The sequence below is a fragment of the Electrophorus electricus genome, chromosome 26, assembly GCF_013358815.1.
Source record: "Electrophorus electricus isolate fEleEle1 chromosome 26, fEleEle1.pri, whole genome shotgun sequence".
NCBI lineage: Eukaryota > Metazoa > Chordata > Actinopteri > Gymnotiformes > Gymnotidae > Electrophorus > Electrophorus electricus.
In genome coordinates, this window is record NC_049560.1 from 5,552,457 (window position 1) to 5,567,108 (window position 14,652).

General features: G+C 50.1%; 1 protein-coding gene across 1 annotated transcript in view; it reads left to right on the forward strand.

Moving 5' to 3' along the window:
• arhgef18b (rho/rac guanine nucleotide exchange factor (GEF) 18b) overlaps positions 1 to 14,652 on the forward strand; it is a 34,700-nt gene that overhangs the window by 14,946 nt on the left and 5,102 nt on the right. Inside the window, 17 exon segments of the mRNA XM_035523231.1 lie at positions 1,506 to 1,557; positions 3,853 to 4,009; positions 4,464 to 4,570; positions 4,760 to 4,900; positions 5,265 to 5,515; positions 5,691 to 5,816; positions 6,183 to 6,300; positions 6,712 to 6,966; positions 7,688 to 7,764; positions 8,147 to 8,325; positions 8,516 to 8,589; positions 8,871 to 9,062; positions 9,491 to 9,643; positions 9,929 to 10,044; positions 10,287 to 10,346; positions 10,693 to 10,740; positions 11,359 to 11,820. Coding sequence (XP_035379124.1) covers positions 1,506 to 1,557; positions 3,853 to 4,009; positions 4,464 to 4,570; positions 4,760 to 4,900; positions 5,265 to 5,515; positions 5,691 to 5,816; positions 6,183 to 6,300; positions 6,712 to 6,966; positions 7,688 to 7,764; positions 8,147 to 8,325; positions 8,516 to 8,589; positions 8,871 to 9,062; positions 9,491 to 9,643; positions 9,929 to 10,044; positions 10,287 to 10,346; positions 10,693 to 10,740; positions 11,359 to 11,820 — 2,568 coding nt within the window.

The following is a 14,652-nucleotide window of genomic DNA, read 5'->3' on the forward strand; positions in this document are numbered from 1 at the left end:
ATTAGTGATACCGTTCTTGTACAGTGGTGACGGTTTTTGAAAACGAGAGGTGTTTCTCTCAGAGCACAGCAGATCTGCAATTTCCAAACAGTGACCTCATGAAGAGTGGAGGCTGGTCTCGGAGGTGTGCAACTGTGAAGGGCCCTGGGTGCTTTAGGGTGCTCTGTTTACCCTACTCTCACACACCCAGCTCAGCTCATGATGCTTCAGAAAGATGTGTGTGTGTATTGTATGAGTAAGGTGTATTAATCAGGGTAGAACTGCATGACTGAGGTTTTGGGACCAGCTCTGGAGTCTGACACCTGCCTTTGTGGTGCACATGGTTGGATTTGAACTCATTAGCTACCGATTAGCTTCCACACATGTTGGGTTTTTCCTCTTTGTTATTTGATTTGTAAATTCATTGACTGATTAAAATGCTCTTCAGTATCCTCAGGAACCAAAGTTGAGTAAATGCTAAAGTGGAATCTCTGTTGAGTCAATTTTTTAAAAATCTAAACCTGACCTACACTGGCTGCATTTACATTTTATAGCATTTAGCTGGTACTTTTATTCAAAAAGGTCACACTTACAAGTATGACTTGAGTAATTGAAGTTTAAAGGTCTTGTTCAGGAGCCCAACAGTGGCAGTGGGGCTTGAACCGGCAACCATCTGATTACTGGTCGAGTACCTTAACCACTCAGCTGAATTACACTGGCTACGCTCTCAACTTGCACGATTTGTGGGTGAACCTAAATTAAGCGGTCAGTTAAACTGGGATTCAGATTGCAATTACTATTTAATTATATGCATTGTTATTGGCATTAAACTGACTAAAACCAATTAAAGCACGGTTTTCAAAAGATTTGACAGATTTCATATAGTAGTTGACAGGTGGGTTTTTAAGGGTCGATGCCGATATGTAGAGAGCAGATAGAACGATCGCAACAGATAAAATAAAATAATTTAATAATGATAAATGAGACAACATTTCCATTCAACAATTTAACATTTGATTTAACTACAGTTAGTTAATGCTTAGTTATTGTCTGTACTGTCTGCAGTACACTTATCGTGAATTAAAAAAGCATCAACTTAAATGAATGTCCACATGTAATAAAAACAGCAGGGTGCATGAGTTATAGTATAGGGCTTCAACTTTTTCACCCTTTTCCCAAAACTCTTCCGAAGCATATGTTTGTACAGATTTGGCAAGCCAAACAACCAGTCTATGAGATCAAGCAAATGAAACAAAAAACTGTTTGCTTTGCACAGCCTGCTCATGTCATCTAACAAGCCACTCGAGGTGACCATATGATGGAGCTGACATTCTGTTCCTGCTATAATGAAGCAAATTATTTCAAGCTGGTGTTCACGCAGAGTGAAATTTTATTTATTTTTAAAAATATTCCAGGCAAGTTAGTTAACTAGCTATGTACGGTATGATCCAAGATTAGTTGGGACTGTTTAAAATTATACACCACTAATATTTAAGTCACTGAAAACATTTTTTCCTCCTTGACAGACAAAAGATTTTGCACAGAAGTCCACTGGGGCTGCCCAGTACTCTATTCAAGGTAAGTCCCCTCATGGCCATAATAGGGGTCTTTTGAGATCTTGGATTACTCTGTTGTAATGCCTAGTAGGTTTGTTTATTTATTCTCTTTTGTGAGTGAGTGAAATATATAAAATTATATAAGCCTGCCATAATTACCTGCAGTTTTCATACTTATATTTTGATTGTATTTTGCTAAAATGCAGTGACCTTAATGTTTTCTGGATTTATGAACACCCCTCAGCCCACCTTTTTGAAGTACTGCAGAAGAATATTGTTTGTGTTCTTAATGCACAATGTCGTGAAAAGGAAGATCCAAACCCACTGAATGCTCATTTAATTCGCCTTAATTAACTGCTTTGCAGTCTAGTTCAAGGTCTTGAATTTGGAAAAAGTTGTTTGGTTCTGATTGGTCCCACCTGGTCAGGTTGGCTCTTCTTCATCAGGTTCTGGACACTGTACAGTTTAGCTTTTACCGTGCACTAGTGTCCATTACTGAAATCAGTAAAAGCTGCAGAATTGGCTCTTAAGTTGCTTTTGGTGTCCCATGCAGAGACACCGCTGGTACTGGGTACCATTGTTCATCTGTGTGTGATTTTCCCCTTAGAATAAATGCTCTGTTTGCTTTATTAACACAAAGTTGTGCTAATGTCTCTCCATCCACACAAATGCACAATTTTAGCATGCTCTTGGACTAAGCTATTTATTTTAGTTCTTGGTGGGTTTGGGTGGGGTTTTGGGGGGGCGTTTAAGTCCTCGGGTGTATTTGGGGAGCTTCACGTGGCCGGAGACAATTATCAGCTGCTTGTTTTGCTCCAGTCCCCTGCGAGCGGTAAGTCCGTGTAATGGATGCCCGGCCCACAGCCGTCTGCCTGGATCCCCTGACAGCAAATTAAGGCAATCTCTCTCTCTCTCTCTCTCTCTCTGTCTCTCTTTCTCTCTCTCTCTCTCTCTCTCTCTCTCTCTCTCTCTCTCTCTCTCCCACCCACCCCCCCCAGCCTCGGAAGGACCATGCAGAGAAGCGGATTGTGTAGTAGTAGTAGGGATGCTAATTAAGATGAACAGGGGTAGGAGGAGGAGGAGGATACTTGGACGAATGTAGACAACCCTATATAATGAAACTCCGAATGTTTGGGTTTTTTTTGTTTGTGCAGCAACTTTAGTCCAATCCAGACTTGTTTTTTGAATGTTCTCATAGCACCTTATGAAGGATAAATTTATGCTTCTGTTTTCCACTTCCTTTGTCATCTCAGCTTCCCTGGCACGTCTCTCCTCGACTGTATGAAACTGCTTTTTGCTTGCATCAGTACCACTTTTTTCGCTTCAGTCTGACTGACGAATAGCTGCAAGTTGTCCTTTCATTGTTCCGGAAACGTTTATGCAACACGTCAAGCTGAGTAGCTTTTTAAAAGTGGTATGAAAAGTATTCAGCAGTTGGACTGCTGTGGTGCAGCAGTTTCTGGATGTTTCTTAGCGTGCTGATAGTTAAGGCCCTCCCACAGAGCCCCCAAGACAGCTGGGGATCCGGAACGCTTCTAATACATTTATTCTTTTTAGCTTGAGGCGTCTGTGCATGATTTAGGAATATCACATCTACTGATTGGATGATTAGTATGTTGGTGTGCTATGTGGAACATAATGGTGTTGCGAGAAGTAATTGGCATGTTCATTTTTAAGTATTAACACAATTTTTTAAAAATATATAAAAATCTGAAGATTCCAGGTGAGTAACTGCAGTGTGCTGTAGCAAGAGATACTCAAAAGTGTGGAGATATTCAAAATGGTGGTGAAGTGCACAAAGTTTTTAGAGAAAGAGGACATTTCAGACAGTGGTCCTCCATCAGCTGTGCAAAGCAATAGATTTATATTTCTTCGTCTTTTAGCTTTGGGGCGAGAGAGTGATTAGGCTTGTTCAGCTCCCTCTGGAGAGTCCCCTGCCCTGGCTAATCCGGCAGCCTCACTGGAGGAGAGAAGACCGCAGAGGCAGGTGTGGGGTGGTGGCATTCTTTCCAGAACTTGCCCATCCCTTTATAAAGCGCGTCTGCCGGAGAGCGGTCCAGACCCGCAGCTGTCCGCCCCGACGGTCACGAACGCGCGTCGCGTCCGCGGGACAGCGAGACAATGGAGCTGGCGGTGCGCCGGACGCGCGCCGCTCGTGGCAAGGTGGCCCGTGGCCCGGCCTCGTGGGGCCTGTCACGCAGGGAGGGCGTGCGCCTGCTCCTGCACAACGACCTGCTCACCTGCCGCTTCCTGGGTGCTGTGCCCGGCTCGTGGCTGCCCCGCTACCTCCGCCCTGACCGTACTGCTCTGCCCACAGCCACGAGGGAGCCCTGGCCCGGCCAGGGGCCCGCCGCCGATGGCCTTGGCCGCACCGCCTCAGGCATGACCGTCCCTCCACGAGGACCTGGTGCCCAGCCAGCCGCCGCCAACAGCAGCAGCAGCAGTCAGCCCCCCAGCCACACCAGCAGCTCCAGGTCAGCGGGCACGGGCAGTAGGGCGGGGCGGGTTTGGCTTCGGTTCACGACAGGATTACAGTAATGTTATGTAAATGTGAGACATGTGTAGCAGGTTTCTTTTGTTTCCATATGCCTGCGTGCGAGAGTCCGTGAAAGGGTTGCTGCAGGGCTAATAACATGGGTAACAACTTTAGACAGTTTGGTCTGATTTAATTTCGTATGCAAATCAGAATGCACTGCACTGGACAAAAAGCAGTGAAGTAGCTGTGTTGATGGACTTGTTGTTTGGAGACACGTGGACTTTCTGGGCAAGTGTAAGACCAGCAGGGCAGTTGAAGCCCTCGGCTTCCTCGTCTCTCACGCGGTGTTGCGTGTGTTTTGGTCGACTCCTGCGCTGTGTGTCTATGCACGTATGTGCGTGTGTCTGTGTGCGTACGCATACTGTGGTACTCAGGACTGCTTTCTGTCTCAGTTCCATTGCAGGAGAGATGGATGACGTGGACGGGTTCAGAATAAAGCGTAGTACAGAGGACGCCGTCTCGCTCACTGTACTTCCTGCTGAGTCCAGCATCGTGGAAGGTAACGTTCCTTTCTCTTAGCCGTTGGCCAGGGATGCATGATGGGTAATTATGCATGTTCTATTTTCTGTCTGTGATGGTTTTGTCTGCGGTTTTGTTTTTAGACAGGTTAAGTCATTGGCGTTTTTAATTCATTTTGTGCGGTCCCCCACCGACTGCTGGTTTGTTGTCTGTCTGTGTTTCTCTACAGACGCATACTATGCAAACGTTCGAGCGGAGCTGGACACCATGGCTCTGGACTTGGAGGCGGAGTCTTGGAGCCTGTCTGTGGACCAGCATTTCCTAAAGAAACATTCCAAAGATCTGATCAAGAGGCAGGACGTCATTTATGGTGAGTGTCTGCCTCCCCCCCTGTCGCCATACTCGCTCGCTGCCACTAGGAAGTCTCGTGGCTCCCGTGTCAAGGTCACTAAACGTGTCTGCGTGTCATAACTGGGCTTATAAAGATCCCTTGCCAGCCAGCCTGTCGCGTGTGTGTTGAAGAGAAGGCAGGTAACGCTTGCGTCTGGTCGTTAAGCCCAGTTCCCCGGTCCCCTTTACACAGAGTGTTTTGGGTTTTGCTGCCCACTTTCCTGCAGGTCACCGCTGTCTGTAGCGGTGGCCAGAGTAGCCCAGGTAAACACGAACGTGACCGGCGGAGCTCCTGGGGACTGCTAAGAACCTGAACTCTGCGGGGTCGTGTGTGTGCATTGCAGAGCTGATCCAGACGGAAATGCACCACGTGCGCACGCTGAAGATCATGCTTCGCGTGTACATGCGCGAGCTGCGCGAGACGCTGCAGCTAGACGAGCGTCGGCTGGATTGTTTGTTCCCACGGCTGGACAGTCTGCTCGACCTGCACAGCAACTTCCTGTCCCGCCTCCGAGAACGGCGCCGGCAGTCCCTACAGGCAGACAGTGAGCACAACTATGTCATCCTTAGGGTGGCCGATATCCTCACTGAGCAGGTACGTCGGATTTCCGCTTTAAGCCTGTTTTTAAAATATACATCTTATCGAATAAAATACTAAGATATTTAAAAGATCTCCCAGCCAGGTGGTGGCGTTTGGGTCACTGAGGTTTTAACCAGCACACCGAGAACGTTGCGGTGAAGTTCATCATTTAATTCGCTCTCTGATGCAGTTTTCAGGAGATCTTGGCAAGCGTATGAAGGAGAGTTATGGTGCTTTCTGCAGTCGTCACACGGAAGCTGTCAGCTACTACAAAGAGCAACAGCAGAACAACAAGAAGTTCCAGAACCTGATAAAGGTGAGAGCATGCCGGATGATGCGCGCGCACACACACACACACACACACACACACACACACACACACACACACACACACACACACACACACCTCACAGGAGGCCTGTGTCATATGCCTCCCCAAACTACAGCATCACCACACAGACTTGGAGTTCCTTTTTCTCACATCCTGAGCATCTGCAGTCTGCTTGATCTCAGCAACTAAAATCCACTAAACGTGACTGTTGGCAGATGGGGTGGTGGTGGCAGGCCAGCATTCAGCAGGCTCTGCCTCCTGGCCCCCGGCCCCGCGTAGCTTCAGCTCCCCGTCACATGCCCGCGTCCACCTCCCTATCAACTTGTCTCCCGTTTTTGCTCCTTCCTCCAGAAAATCAGCAACCTTCCCATCGTGCGGCGGCTGGGCGTGCCCGAGTGCATCCTGCTGGTCACCCAGCGCATCACCAAGTACCCGGTGCTGGTCGAGCGCATCCTGCAGTACACGGAAGGTGAGGCAGCCCGTGCGGGTACCCGTGGTACTCTCTTTAAGAAAACATTTTGGTTCGGTTTAGAGAATACTGATGGAGGATGGGTGCATTTCTAGGTTATTGTCAGTAACAGCGTTGAGCGATTTGCTGTTTGTGGTGTAGTTTGTCATTTCACGTCACTGAGCAAAGCGTGTTTCAATTTTCAAAGTTTTATTTGTCACATACATGGTATAACTCGCAGTGAAATGCTTTTTGCGACTGCTGTGTCCGCGCTGAGGGGATACAGGGATGCAGTGTGTCAATGTTGTACGAACGTGTGCCTTTGTAAGCACTATGGTTGATTCGTTGTGCTGTCTTTTCATGCGGCTGGCTGTGTGCGCGCGTGTGCCGATCTCCTCCACACTCCTCCCCTCTCTCCCCGCGCCCCCACAGCTGGCACAGAGGAGCATGAGGAGGTGGCGCGGGCCCTCACCCTGATCCGGGACACCATCGTGCAGGTGGATGCCCAGGTGAGCCTGTACAAGAAAGAGACACGTCTGCGGGAGATCGCCTCCAAGACGGAACCCAAGTCCCTCGGCCGGATCAAGGACGGCCGCATCTTCAGCAGGGAGGACCTGGGCCAGGGCCGGCGGGTCCTGCTGCACGACGGCACTGTCAGCTGGAAGGCAGCTTCAGGCCGGCTCAAAGGTAGCGGATTCCCCCATGGCAACTTGCCAGGACACAGTCAAGCGTATTCATCAGATTAGAACGTTCGCACTGTCGCCGTCATCAGGCATGATGTTTTGAAGATGGATGTTTGCTACATTTAGCTGATAAAGATCGATTTAGGCAGGTCTGTCTACTGATAGCCGTGTCTGCTCCCTAATATGTAGATGATAATATAGTTCTGGAATGCTTAAAGTTTAAAAAATAATAATAAAGCACTTGCATTCTTGAAAGGGAAAGCAAAATTCCAGTCTTGGATTGTGTAATCTAGTCTTTATTTGATGATGTAACATAACTTATTGGCCACTTTGTTGTTACACCAAAGTCCTAGGAAAAATAAGGTTAAAATAAAAAAACAAGACAGATGTGATTTGAAAACCTGGGATATAAATTAGCTATTGGTTTTACAAAATCCAGAACTAGATGTTGCATATGAGGTCTGGGGATGCTGACTTCTGACCATCCAGTCTGATGTGGAGTGTATGAGTCTCCTTGTTGCACTAGTGCCCTCTACTGGATAAGAAGAAAAATAGCTTTTGGCTAATTAGCTTATTTCTAATCGTCATGCAAGAAAAACACTGAAAATTGTGAACAAAAATTCGGTGAAACATGCTTTATTGCTTGAACATGAGTTGTAGTCTGTGTGTGTAACCTGGGATCAAACGCACGCCTTGGAGTGCTAACTCACCGTCTGTCTCCGCAGAGATCCTGGCTGTGCTGCTCACGGATGTGCTGGTGCTGTTGCAGGAGAAGGACCAGCGATATGTGTTCTCTGCTGTGGTGAGCCTTCAGCTGCTGTTCCGACCTTGGGTCAGACGCGTGCAGGGTTACTGGAGTTGGCGCTGGCTTTTAGCACACAGACGAGTGATCTGATCCCAGAGCATTGTTGACACGAGTTGCTTTTCATGGTTAGGATTATTAATAATAAATGGCCAGGTTTCTTTGTTTCTTGGTAATTAACGAGGTGTTTTTTTATACACTGAGGTCAAAAAGCACAAGATGTGCAGTGCCACAGCCTGTAACCCTGCTGACCCCACACACACACACACACACACACACACACACACTGTGGCGTTCCCTCACGCGATGCGCCATTATTTAAACGTTCTTCTGTGGTCAAGTCCGCCCCTTCCCCGTTGAGGTTTGTGCGTTTCTCCTCCAGGACAACAAGCCGTCGGTGATCTCCCTCCAGAAGCTGATCGTGAGGGAGGTGGCACACGAGGAGAAGGCCATGTTCCTCATCTGCGCCTCCTCCAACGAGCCTGAAATGTATGAGATCCACACCTCGTCCAAGGAGGAGCGAGTCACCTGGATCACGCACATCCGCCAGGCCGTGGAGAGGTAGGCCTGTGTGTGACGCGTAGGCGCCTTCACACGTGGAGCAAGTTTTGTGTTGTCCTGCCAACAATAACAGGCACACTTATGCATGTTTGGATGTTGCTGCTTTCTGACCTCCTCTCTCTCTCTCTCTCTCTCTCTCTCTCTCTCTCTCTCTCTCTCTCTCTCTGTGTGTGTGTGTGTGCTGCTCTAGCTGTCCTCACACAGAGGAGAGGCTCTACAGTGAGGAGGAAGGAGAGAGCGTGCTCCGAATCAGAGAGTTCCAAGGTAAAGATCAACCGTGGCTTCTGTCACGTGGCTTTGCACACCAGCGCATTGAGGTCTGACAAGTGGAGGGGTGTTGGAAGTAGTGAGCAGTTAGCGAGACCAGTTTGGCCAGTTTGAATACAATTGGTGTTTGGGTAAGGGACACATGTCGCTGTTTAGCTAAAAGTTAATGTGCACCCAGAAGGTTAAGCGCTGTGTGCTAGCAGTTTTTATGTGGGGGTATTTTTGAAAAAAGGAACAACTAGCACGGTAAATGGCCCCCTCTCATGCTCCCCGCCCAGAGCGTCTCACGGTGAAAGACGCGCAGATCACGCAGGCCTTGACAGAGAAGCTGCAGATGTTTGCCGAGCTGGCCGAGACCGTGGCCGGCCTGGAGGACGCCACCGCCCCGTCCCGTTCTCGCCTGCTGCTGCGCAGCGATGCCTCCGACCTCCAGCAGGGGGAGCTGCTGCTTAAAGGAGCCATCACGGAGGGTAAGCACTGCACAACGCTGCCACTGTGCGGCATGTGTTGGACGCCTGAGAAGCTGTGCTGATCCTGCACCCCCCCCCCCCCCCCCCCCCCCCCCCCCGCTGTTTTAATTAATCCCAACACTCCTTAGTCTCATCGGTTTGTTAATACTGTTACATACAGTGCAGCTGTGATCTCACACCCTTGAACACACACCCTTCACCTCTTCTTGCTGAATTGTATGCAGCTGCACTTTCTGTCTTGTTTTCTTTTTTGTGTGTGTGTGTGTGTGTGTGTGTGTGTGTGTGTGTGTTGGAGTTAGACCGCTCGGGTGTTGGACGTTCTGTATTCACAATACAGATTGTGTTCAAAAGGATAAGAATGCATTACAGCTGCTCCTAGATCAGGTTTAATTTGAGAAGGAGGTTTGCGTTCTTTCTCCTCTCTCCAGTCGAAAACCTGCAGAACCTGCTGGCTTCTGGTGTGAGAGGATCTTCTCCACAACCAGAGGAGAACAGGAGCCCAGGGCCCGGGTCTGCTGGTCTGCCCCGCAGGGCCGACACATTTGGGGGCTATGACAGCATGCAAAACACTCTGGAGAAGAGTAAGGCCACATAGCCTACAACCCCACCTACCCTCACTACACCTTTAACTCTACAACCCCACCTACCCTCACTACACCTTTCAGCCTGTGAATTGTCTGCACACTACACATTTTAGCCAGATGGTGCAGCCTCCATGTGTGCCTCGGTGTGTGTCATGAGACACCATGTTCTACGGTAACATAGATCCTTACTGCTTATAGAAACAGTGGCCACACAGCATATGTCTACAGTAATGGGTAAATGCATATGTGGCAGTTACACCTGTGTACGTACGTGTTAACTAGATGGCAGTGTGAAGAAGCAGCCAAATGGCACAGGCAAGTCCAGGGAGAGGGGTCAGCGAGCCTGCTCTGACCCCCAACTAAAAGAGGCCTGCAGCAGCCAAGTAGCAGAAGATGTGGTGAGAGACACACACACACACACACACACACACACACACACACACACACACACACACACGGTTTAAAAAAAAAAAAAAAGACAATTGCCCTGAAAAACACGAGAATAGTATTTTCTGAACAAGATAAGGACCAACATCAGATGGTTGTGGTTGTGCTCTTCTCTGCCGCGCTTCAGGTAGACGAACAGACAAAACAAATTGCTTAATGCTTGTCCCCCTCTCTCTTTCTCTTTGTCTTTTAGGATGGCTCTCCTTTCGCTTGGAACACAATCTGGTCCAACTCCGGGTTTCCAGAAGCCGAGGTGAGGCTCGTGGTGAGCCTGGCTGACTGCAGACGCAGCTTTGCCCTTTGGCCCCACTCCACCCAACACGTGCCTTGGCTCAAACGTTTAATCGTTTTCTCTGCAGGCTGAAAGTATTAGTAGAAAGGTTTCGTTTACACACACCATGCGTCTTACGTTTCTGGAGTGGCGATTACTCAAATGTGACCGAAACAGAGTAAAACTCCCTGGTCAGAATCATCATCATCATCATCAGTTAAATATCTGTCAGAGAGCCTCCCATAATGATATTTACCAGATATAAGTGTGTGCGTGCGATATCTCTGCTGCCTATCAGGGTATTTACCTTGTCTTCCTGTTTTACCAGTTCTATGACCGTGTTCTCATGCTGTCTCAGCGCCTCTACAGTCTGCAGGTGAGTCGCTACGACCTCAGTAGTGTATGGAAACCTTTCTGACCTCAGATCTTCCCCCATGATGCTACCAGTACTGCCGAGCCACATCTTCTAATGTGTCACAGATACGGGTCACTTCACCTAAATTCCCACAGATACGATTCAGTTCAAACCAGTTCATGTGCTTCAGCTGTTACCTTCATCTCAGTTCTTTTCTTGTCCCGTGGTGGTAGTGGTATTGTTGGAGGTGGTGGTAGTAGTAGTAGTAGTAGTAGTAGTAGTAGTACTAGTAACAATGCATCTAGTTTGAACTAGGTACACTGCAAACATGCTCACTGAATAAATAAATACATTTTCAGACTTTTATTGAGCAAACTGCACAAGCATACCCAACCAATGAAAATTAAATTTAATTAAAATTTATCCTGCTACCATTAAAATATTTTTCTTCTAAACTCAGTGTCACTAAGTACTTTCATTTTTAACCACAAAGAAGTGTGTGGGGGAAAAATTCCAATATGCAACTTTGACCATATACCATTGGATCACTAGAATTGCATTTACAGGTCGCTGCCTTGGTCAGTCAGTGTATCGTAGGGCCCCCTACAAAAGCGTGTCCTGCTCCTCTGTCCCCCGCAGGCCATCGTCTCGCAGCAGGACAGCCAGATGGAGGTGCAGCGGGCGCAGCTGTCGTGCGCGGAGCACGAGCGTCTCGGCGGCCGGCCACGGCCCGCCGACGCCCTCCTGGAGCAGGAGAAGCAGAGGAACCTGGAGAAGCAGCGCGAGGAGCTGGCGCAGGTGCGCCGGCTGCAGGCGCAGCAGCGGCAGGAGCAGGCACGCTGGGAGCGCGAGCGCGAGCGCCAGCTCCGGCAGGCGGAGGCGGAGCGGCAGCGCCTGCAGGAGCGCGAGGACGCCTGCCGCCAGCTGGAGGCGCACCTCGCCGAGGAGCGGCAGGAGGTGGACAGGCAGCGGCAGACGTACCAACAGGACCTGGAGCGGCTGCGCGAGGCGGCGCGCGCCGTGGAGAGGGACCGCGAGCGGCTGGAGCAGCAGCAGCGGAGGCTGCGGAAGCCCAGCGCGGTGGGCCACGACGCGGGACAGGTGAGGGCCTGGCCGCGTGCTGGCTTCCTCCAGATCGCTGTTTAAAAAGCTCCTCCGTTTCTTTCCTGCGGAGCTTCAGAGCTCTACCCACCCCACCCCCACCCTGCCCCCACCTGACCGATGGGAGATGTCAGATCGGAAAGAGACATCTCTGTAGGATTATTTGAACAGTTCTAAGCAGCATAGTGCCGCCCACGCTGGAGAACTAGTCTCTGTGTAAACAGAGCAGGTAATACAAAGCCTCATATTGTGTGACACATCCTGTGACTTCCTGGCCCACATAATGCACATGCCCCGCTGTTGCCCTGAGCTCTGCTTGTCTTGCGTTTCTCCAGAGTCTGCCGGAGTCTTTCTGAGCCGATGCGCTGCAGGTCGGCCTCCCCGCACCGCGTGGGCGTACGCTCGCCTTTTTCCCCGGCCAAGCCTCGGATTTTTGACTTTTCGGACCCTGCCAAGCCCCATTTTCCCAGACGCGCATGCGCAAGCGAATCGCAGCAAGCAAACACGACCGCCGCATTCCTGACTCCCAGGCCTGGCCGTCTTCCCTCGTCAGCCTGAGCAGAGACGCGCCAGCCTGCAACGGCGTACGACCTGGGGCGCTCCACACGGGCGCTCCACGCGGGCGCTCGGGAGCCAGCTCACGGTTGCCTTCGGTCAGCCTGCTGTCACCCCTCCTCCCCCGTGTTTATATTTACACTCAAACACACCGGGCTGACCACAGCTGGTGAAAGATGCATACGCCTGTCCTGCCTGTCCTGTCCTGAAAATGACTTTAAGGGTACTGCGTTCTGAGTGACTCCCTCCTCGTCTTGAGCTGCAGTCCCTTCCCGGAGTCACCTAGTCCCCAACCCTATCTGATGAAGGTGTTCGGACCGTGCTTACCCATGTATGAGGTGCAGAATGTCCTCTATTGGCTCCCAGAGCAGTCTGAGCATACAGCAGCCACCTTTAGTTCACTGACCAGGAGCTGTGTGTTAGGGGCTGTTAGGGTTTATTGGACGATATCTGCCGCCAAACGTTATATGGCTGCAGTTTCACGCTCTGCTGTTTGTATGAGAGGCAGTCGGGGCTAGCCCTGACATGTTCGCCTCATCAAAGCTTTTCTGTAAACGTCGGGTGTGTGCATATGTGTGTGCGCGTGCGTGTGTGTGCGCGCATGTATGTGTACTTGACAGCGTTATCAGAATGCTTTAAGCGTTAGTCACAGGACTGCCGTTTCCAGTGAGAGAGTTGCTAAAGTGTTTCAGGGCTCCCAGGTCAGGAGATTCTGAGACGCACATGTTGTGTCCCCAGAGCGGCACCCTCTCGTCGGCAGCGGCGCAGACCTTCCTTCCTTCCTCCTCACAGAGGTCATTTCTGGTGTTTTTCGCTACATTTCTTCTATCCTCACCTCCCAGCGCGGCTCTCTAATCAGTTTTCTCAGCCTCCGCCCCTTTGGCTAACAGTGGCGTGGAGGCGAGCTGTTGACCTGGGTCACAGCCTCTGTACACACTGACTCACTTCCTGTTAGGCTCCTGAGATCAGCTGCAGTCCATAGTACAAACTTTTTATGTACAACCTCAGGCCTCGATCTGTGTCCGTCTCCCTCTCGTTCACTATTTGGAAGCTTTCTTTCCTTCAGGCATTACCATTCTTTATTATTACACTTTCCTTGGTATATTTTTCCATAGAGTTTCAGTTTAATTCCCTCGTTACTGCTTCGTACAGTCGTTTTGTTTCCAAGGCTTTCGATGGGCTTGTGATTTTGGATGGGAGTTTCACTGGTGACTGCCGGGGGGGTAGCCCCCAAAGCAGATATTTATCACTGCCATTGAAGTGGCAGCTTTTCAAAGGGAACTCCATTTTCCAGCCTGTTTGTGGCCAAAGGGCTTGAAATAAACGTTTGTCAAGAGCATCCAAGGAAGTGTAAGCTCTGCACGGGCCAGGGCTTCTAATTTACCTGCCAGAGGTCTCCCAGTGCAGGAATGCTGCCAGCTTTAATTGTTTAGGTGATGTCAGTTAAATGTCCCCCCGCCTCGTTTGCTGTGTGTGTGTGTGTGTGTGTGTGTGTGTGTGTTTCCCTTCCTCGCCCCCCCCCCTCTCTCTGGAAACCTCATACTTACCCACGGCACCTTCAGAGAGAGCAAACAATGGAACATCTGTGTGAGGAGCAGAGTGTCGGGGAAGCCTGCTCTTCTGCCCTACAAAGGCAGACTCGCCTCGAGGCAGATCAGAGGGGTAGTTATGCTTTGAAGCACCTCTCTGTGAAGCAGTCGTGATGGGGCCAGCCCGAGGCGGGCTTTGGCCTGCCCCGGTCACGTAGCCGCAGGAGATGCCGTGCCTTGAAACATCTGCTTCTATTCCGCTGCCTCCACCTGGCTCCTGCCGGCTCCCGACAGGCGGCCGCGTCACCGCCCTGGTGGCCGTACGGAGTTCACGTTCGGAAGGATGGAGGCAGTTGTGGAAATGAGCCTTTTAATTGAAGAGGGGCCGTTTTGCGTGGCCAGGTGGCGAGACTGCGGCAGATCGCCAGAGAGGCTGCCGTTAGACTTCTTCCTTGTTTATGCATGGTGTAGACAGACTCGTCCACAGTTCTGCTCCGTGTAAAGCTCTATGGAAACCAGACATCACTACAGATCCCACGATGGCCTCATATCTTGATGAACAGATATGTCAGGCTCAAAGATCTGCAGCGTGGGTGGAAGGGTGTGTGTGTGTGTGTGTGTGTGTGTGTGTGTGTGTGTGTGTGTGTGTGTGTGTGTGTGTGTGTGTGTGTGTGTGAGATTGTGTGGCGCATCACTTTCAACTCCAAATGAAGTGCATGTATACGTTTTTAACTTCACCTGATCCCAT